Source organism: Xenopus laevis, chromosome 6L (genome assembly GCF_017654675.1).
Source record: "Xenopus laevis strain J_2021 chromosome 6L, Xenopus_laevis_v10.1, whole genome shotgun sequence".
In the NCBI taxonomy this organism is placed as follows: domain Eukaryota; kingdom Metazoa; phylum Chordata; class Amphibia; order Anura; family Pipidae; genus Xenopus; species Xenopus laevis.
This window is the reverse complement of record NC_054381.1, coordinates 36,963,345-36,971,259: the sequence shown is the minus strand read 5'-3', so window position 1 is coordinate 36,971,259 and position 7,915 is coordinate 36,963,345. Positions and strand designations below refer to the sequence as shown.

Genomic DNA, 7,915 nt, shown 5'->3' with positions numbered 1-7,915 from the left:
AATAAGTAAATATCTTTGTTTTTTTATTTCCTTTTTTACCCATACAATGTTCTAATTTAGGTCTTTTGACTATTTTCATTCTGTTTTTTTAAGCACTGATCACTGTCCAGTATGTGAAGGAACAGGCAGGGGTGATCCTGGCCCCTCCGCCGCCTGAGGCAGCAGCAGTTGCTGCTGCCCCCCTCCCCCGGAAATTCGCTCTTAAAGTACCAGAAGCAGCATTTTTGCTGCCCCTGGTACCTAGTGGGGCGCTGCCGTCTGAGGCGACAGCCTCAACTTGCCTCATTGGCGAAGCACCCCTGGGAACAGGTTCCCACAGGACAATGATCTGTTCTGCAATTTCTCTACAGGTAGTGACACAAAATGATAAAGTTCAGCATTGACCTTATTTGTTTCAGCCTTATTTCACACCGACACAAGGGAAGGCTCAGATTCTTCTCTATCTTTGGACTTGAAGCTCTGCGGCTTTATCTGGATTCTCAGTATCTTATCTTTGTCCTATGCAGCAAGTAATATCTCAATCTCTTAGCCGATTGTGAACTGCATGGCTGTATTTGAACTTTTACCCAAGTCACGTGGCTGGCTGTTTTTCAGTGTCATTCTGTCTCAGATTTCACTGTGTGTATAGAAGCAGGAAGAGCAGAGAGTGTGCAGCACCCTGAGCTCCCAATGTTTTATTTCTCAGCTTGAGCACCTTTACATAGGTCTCTAACCAGTCACCATACTCAGCTTTCATAAAAGCCACATACACAATAAATCAGAGTGAACTGGAAACCTGCCTAAACATATTTTTTAGCTATTTTTGAAACTCCCAGCAAGTATGGGGGGTTTCACAGGCCAAAGTGAAGTATCTGTATCACAGGGAATCCGGATGATGTTTTATGTCCTCCATCCGAACGAAACCTCCTTTAAAAATGTAGAGGATGTACCAGATTACGTGGATAAGGTGAGAAACTACCTAATTGTTTTCAGATGGCCGGTGTAAGCAATACAGATCACTTAAATGTGTTACTATAGTTTTACCCAAGCATCACAATTATCCATAATCATTATATATAGGATCTACATCAGCAGATGTGAACTTAACCGCTTACATGCCAAGGGGTCTGCACTGTATTGTCTAGCTGTGTGTCGTCTGCCTTCTGTTGAGAGTGAGGGTGATATACAAACAAATATCTTGCACTCAACATACTGTACACATAAATGATAACAATATGATTCTGTATTGCATGTTTTATACATTTACAAAGCATTCGTTTGGGTCCGAGCTTTATTTGCTTTTATGCACGCCACATGCTTTTAGCACATTCTACATGGTTTTGCATGTGTTTATGTGTTTAGCAGAATTTGCACTTGGTGCATGCTAATGTTTACACTGTGGTTTGTTTTTTATACAATCTACACGCTAAAGGCAAGTTTGCCATGCACCTAATAGTGTTTATTAAGAGCTAAATAAATATACATGCTGTCAGCAGTTCATTTACTAGTGCAAGGGAACGTAGGCCTTGAAGCATTTGCAACTTTGGATCTTGTTGTTTGAGCCCATGAAAATCAGTATATAAGTTACATTAGTTGGATGGTGAAGGAAAAATGTTTTAATGAACTGCAGTATATTTTAAAGATAAAATATGCAACATGGCAAAAAGAATCCATTCCTTTGAAAAAAGTAAATCATTCTAGATGATAGTTATGTAAATGCTGTTATTTTAAAATCTGGAAAGTGTACTTAAAAGCAAGAACTGAAGAGAAGTATTTAATTGTCAGACAGATCTTGATGGTTGTAGAAGCTGCAAAAAAACATCTAAGATATAGCGCAAAATCAGTACTAAATACAAAGAAGGGTGTACAGGTATAGGACCTGTTATGCAGAATGCTTGGAACCTGGAGTTTTCCAGATAAGGGGTCTTTGCAAAACTTGGATCTCCATACTTTGTCTACTAAGTAATTATTTAAATGTTAATGAAACCCCAAAGGATTGTTCTGCCTCCAATAAAGTAGTGTTTTATTATTACAGAAGAAAGGTGAATAATTAAAAAAAATAAATAAATTATTTGATTACAGTGGAGTCTATGTGGCATGTCCACATGTATAATTGGGAGCTTTATGGAAAACGGGTTTCCAGATAACGGATCCCACACCTGTACCTGCATATATGATTAGACTGCAATTTAATCACAATTAAAATTTCTGCACATGTATAACAGTAAATCTAAGGCTAATTGTTTATTACGTTTCCTATCAGAATCCAACATTAAGGTCAAAGATTTTAGTATTGAGTAGTAGATTTAATATTTTTAAGGCTTTGGCACATCTGCCATTTTTATTGCTGCTTTAATATTTGGTATCAAAAGACTACTGATTGGCACAAGTAGTGACGGGCAAATAAATTCACCTAGTGCCAATTTACAGCGAATTTCTGCCTTTTGCCACCAGTGAATAAACTCCTGTGAGAATTCAGCAGGGAAAATTCGGCAGCCTCAAAATATTTTGGCCACGCATCCGAAAAGTCGGTCGCATCAAAATTGCAGTGTGTCAACACTATTGGGACGCTCATTGACTTTAATGATTGAAATTGACACGAGCGACTTTTTGGGCGCAATAAATTATAAATAATTACACTGAGTAACCTCTGCATAGCACAACCGGTGTCACTTCATCTGCAGTTAAACTACAATTACTCACTGCAGTTAAACTACAATTACCTGCAGCATGTTCAGGCACAGAAGGCTGACAGGTTGAATGATTGAACAAGCTGGAGGAGCACAGATTGGACATCCCTGATGTAGGGGAATTGGTATGAGGTACTATTGAAAGTTTTTAAGTGTTTTTAGGTGCTTGATACACTTGACATTTTTGTGCCAGTGCTTTAGTAACCTGGAAGAAATGGACTGCTGCTTAATTGAATCTAAGGATATAAAAGGTAATTTTCGAAGACCCTGAATACAAGTTCTAGAGCACCAAGTGGCCCCTATGCTAATGTAAAATGTAAACTTCTATCCAGGGTCTTGCTGTTGTCTCTAACTCACATCATATAATCCAGGCTGTAAACACTGTCTCCTTTGCACCTTGTGTCTGGTAGGTGCAGGAGATGGGGGGCCTATGTACCACCCAACCCAGCCTTTAGGAATACAGGGCTGCTGAACACAGGCAAAGCGCTTGAGCAATAGGTGTGCAAAGTCAAATGTGCATTTGTCTAGAGTTCAGCTTTAGGCATGGGAATGGCATATAGTGTTTTTTTCACTGTTGTATTTCAGCAAATGGATAAATACTATAGGGAAATTATACGTGACATAACTGATGGAGACAACCAGCCCTATGATGTTGTTACCTATCTATTGGGGAGAAAGGATCCTTAGGGCTGGTTTCATGGTTTTATTTAATGAGGACTGATCTATTCCATGGTTGAATAGGTTGAAAATCAATAGCAATGACACATTTTCCCCATCAAAATGTAATAGCTAAATCTATGCCTCCCTATAATGCCACTCTATTAGACTAAACTCACTATTATTTTGCCAACACACATATATAGATTCCAACATTATTTTACTCAGCAGAAATGAAGCCAAAAGCTTTATCTTTCAATGCCCTTTAATGATATTATGTTTGCCACTGGGTGTTTTGCAATAATGCGTGCTGCAAAAATCAACTTTATTATCAGTTATACTTGGACCAACGAGTCCACAAAGTTCAGGGTTGAGTTGTTTCTAACAAGTGTTATAATAAAAGACTAAATCATTTTCTGAAGATCTTAAACCCCACGCCAAAAATTACACTGCATTTATTGTATAGCATGGTAGCTCAGATTTTTGTCTCTGCAGATGTCAGTGCTGGGCTCCGATTCTTTTCAGGCCATGCTGTGCCTGAGCTTCAGAATGGAAACAAAATGCATATAAAGTCTTTCAGGAAATGCTAGGCGAATGGTCTCCTGTGTCCATCAAAAGGAGAGCATCTTTTGAATTCTAACCTTCTGGTACTAAACCTGGACCGCTTGCACAGACTGTTTCCAAATCACCCTTCCACTTGCTGGAGAAATTGTGGGGCCCAAGGCACGCTCCCACATATTTTTTGGGACTGTCCCTCCATACAACAGCTCTGGAAAGAGGTAGCAGATCTCATTAGCCGGATAATAGCCCATCCTGTCCCATTGGATCCGATAGTTCTCCTACTTGGTAAACCCATCCCCAAATTACGTAGATGTGGTCAGGCTTTAGTGAATCAGATCTTAACGGCTACACGCCTAGCAATTGCCTCCAGATGGAAGGACCCAACTCCGCTAACTAAGCCTGAAATAATCCAGAGAGTTAACAGCAACAGAATATTTGAGTCAAACATTGCCTATATGCAAAACAGGATGGATTATTACCTCAAGGTCTGGTCGTTGTGGGAACTTAGGGGTTTGGCCTCGTAGCAATCATTGAAAACCTTGTGCAGTCCTTCCCATATTATGCCATGATGCCCATGTCCCTTTGGCTCTATCTCCATGCCTGAGCCCACCTCCTCATTGCTCATTCTGTCCCCCAATATGTATGTAGTTTACCATAGCCCAAGATAATGCCTGCCTTCCATAAAACCGATGCAAATGCTTGTTGCACTACAATGTCTTTTGCTGCCATTGGAGCCCTTTTTATTTTCTTTTTCTTTTTATGTTGTTTTGCACTAACCTGTGACATATGCATTTCTTTTACGTTTGTATGTACCACAAAGTGCTTTATTTACTGAAAAATTGCAAATAAAAAGTTACAAAAAAGAAAGTCTTTCAGGAAACTGGAAAGAGTCAGATGCAGAAGGCAAATAATTCAAAAACTATAAAAAATAAATAATGAAGACCAATTGGAAAGCTGCTCAGAACTTGCCATTATGTAACATACAAAAAGATAACATAAAGGCAAACTGCCCCTTTAAGTCTTTTTTATTTTTAGACTAATGCCAATACACGAGGCATGTAAAACATGGGGAAAACATGGTCTATGTTTCATACCAGACTGTGCTAATATTAATGAAAGCGAAAAGTAGCAGATTGAGGAATAGTGAGAGTAAGATATATATATGAAATAATATGGGGTAATATGGAATATCCTCAGCCTGTCTCAGGTTGTCTACAGGCCCTACAGGCTGCATACTTATGTAAATCTATGCATACTGGGCATCAAAATGTTAATTAGAAGGAAATACCAAAACAGAAATAGCAAAATGGCTTTGCTTTTGCTTTGCTTTTACATTTACAATTATGAGAAAAGATATTTAGGGTGGCCAATTGCAAGTTGTGCTTCTGTTTGACTCTCCTCTGAAGTGTGACAGAATGGGATCATCAAAGCAACTCTCAAACGATCTGAAAACAAAGATTTGTTCAGTATCATGGTGTAGGGTTTAAACTGTCTGTTTCAAATATAAGGAATGTAATCAGGAAATGGAAGGCCACAGGCGCAGTTGCTGCTAAACCCAGGAAAAATACAGGAACGACATATTTGGAGGATTGTGAGAATGGTTACAGACAAGCCAAAGATCACCTCCAAAGACCTGCAAGAACATCTTCCTGCAGATGGTGTATCTGTACATCGTTCTACAATGCAGCACAATTTGCACAAAGAATATCTTATGGCAGGGTGATGAGAAAGAAGCCCTTTCTGCACTCACGCGACAAACAGAGTCGCTTGTTGTATGCAAAAGCTCATTTAGACAAGCCACAGTCATTTTGGAACAAAATGCTTTGGACTGATGAGACAAAAATTTAGTTATTTGGTCAAAACAAAAAGCGATTTGCTTGGTGGAAGAAGAACACCACCTTGCAAGACAAACACCTGCTACCTACTGTCAAATTTGGTGGAGGTTCCATCATGCTGTGGGGCTGTGTGGCTAGTTCAGGGACTGGGGCCCTTGTTAAAGTCGAGGGTCGGATGAAATCAACCCAATGTCAACAAATTCTTAAGGATATGTTCATGCATCAGTCACAAAGTTGACATTACGCAGGGGTTGGATATTCCAATAAGACAATGACCCTTAAAGATCTACAAAGGCATTTATGCAGAGGGAGAAGTACAATATTCTGGAATGGCTGTCACAGTTCCCCGACTTGAATATCATTTGAAAATCTATGGGATGATTTGAAGCAGGCTGTCCATGCTCGGCAGCCATCAAATTTAACTTAACTGGAGAGATTTTGTATGGAGGAATGGTCAAAAATACCACCACCCAGAATCCAGACACTCATCAAAGGCTATAGGAGGCATCTAGAGGCTGTTACATTTACAAAAGGAGTCTCAACTAAGTATTGATGTGATATCTGTGCCCACAGTTATGCACCTGTTTAACTTACATATTTTCTGTTAATCCAATAAACTTTATGTCACTTCTGAAATACTACTGTTTCCATAAGGCATGTTATATATTAAAAGGAAGTTGCTAGTTTGAAAGCTCAGCCAATGATAAACAAAACTCCAAAGAATTAAGAGTTGTTCCCAAACTTTTTCATATGACTGTAGAATATAAATGTCACAGTATAAAGCCGTTTAGTAATTAATACAGATAAATACAACATGGCAGCACAGAAACTAGTACAATTAGCATGAGAATCTAATAATCAGCCTTGTAGCATCAGATTATATAAAAGGCCAAGCTCATTATATGCTTGATAGTTTGTGACAAGCCCTAAGATTAGCTTCTCAACAGCTGCTCAAAGCCTACTGGATCCTGGATCATTGCTGCTATTGAGAAGTTAAAACCTTAGGCAGGCACAATAAGTTCAGTATATAAAATATGACATTTTTAGCAATATTAATTTTTATGGTTTACTTCTCCTAAGTCAGGCTGGGAGCAAAGACGTATGTGGGAGGGACTTGGGCTATTATTGGAGGTTTGCTTGTCACTCGTTGACTTGACCAGGTAATGCTAATAAGGACGACTCTCCTAATGATGCCAGATATTTAGCAGAGGAAAGTGAAGGAAAGGGGAGGTACAGGAAATGATTTTTGCTTCTTTTGCAGAAATTAGATTGCAAGGTGAAAATTTAACTTCCACGTTTGCAGACAGTGAAAAAGAACACACACACAAACGAAAACAAACGCGCGCGTCATTTTATCCTTCCCTCTCCTTCCATGATAAGTCTGAGCCATCCCATTGTCTATATAAGGACATACACATAAAATATATGGTTTATTCATTATAATGTGTGATACAAAGGACCGAGATATTATCTGTTGGTTGTCAGATGTATTATTACTTATGCCTGTGTTTGTAAACTAGTGCAGGTATGGGACCTGTTATCCAGAATGCTCCGGACCTGAGGTTTTCCAGATAACGGATCTTTACCTAATTTGGATCTTAATGCTCTAAGTCTACTAGAAAATCATGTAAAAATTAAATAAACCACATAGCCTAGTTTTGCTTCCAATAATGATTAATTATGTATTAGTTTGGATCAAGTACAATATACTCTTTTATTATTACAGAGAAATAGGAAATCAATTTTAAAAATTTGGATTATTTGGATAAAATGGAGTCTATGGTAAACAACCTTTCTGTAATTTAGAGCTTTCTGGATATAGGTTTCCGGATAATGGATCCTATACCTGTAGTAATATATAAACTATATATGGTACTTTTTGAATAAACAGCAACATAGTGTAGTAGTAGATACCATTAACAGTCGACCAGAGCTAATGTTAAAAACCACATATGTTTTTATGAAATTGGCAACATCGGAGCCCTTTTTTCCATTGAAATAGCAGTTGTAGCCTAGTGGATAGGAGGTCCAAATGTAGGGCATGTGTGTAGCAGTATACTGAGTGAAAAATGTATGTTATTTTCCCTTTCCAATTCAATGCAATTCAGCAAAAAAAAAAAAAGCCCAATAATAGTTTTTTTCTCTTTATTTATTGTGTTTTTACAACAAATACATATATTGTAGCTTCATATA

General features: G+C 38.3%; 1 protein-coding gene across 1 annotated transcript in view; it reads left to right on the top strand.

Annotated features, from left to right (window-relative positions):
* Window positions 1-612: 612 nt before the first annotated feature.
* Window positions 613-7,915, top strand: part of agmo.L (alkylglycerol monooxygenase L homeolog) — a 156,283-nt gene continuing 148,980 nt past the window's right edge. Inside the window, exon 1 of the mRNA XM_018267345.2 lies at window positions 613-946. Within this exon, the coding sequence (XP_018122834.1) occupies window positions 821-946 (126 nt within the window). The 5' untranslated portion in view covers window positions 613-820. The remainder of the gene's footprint in view (window positions 947-7,915) is intronic.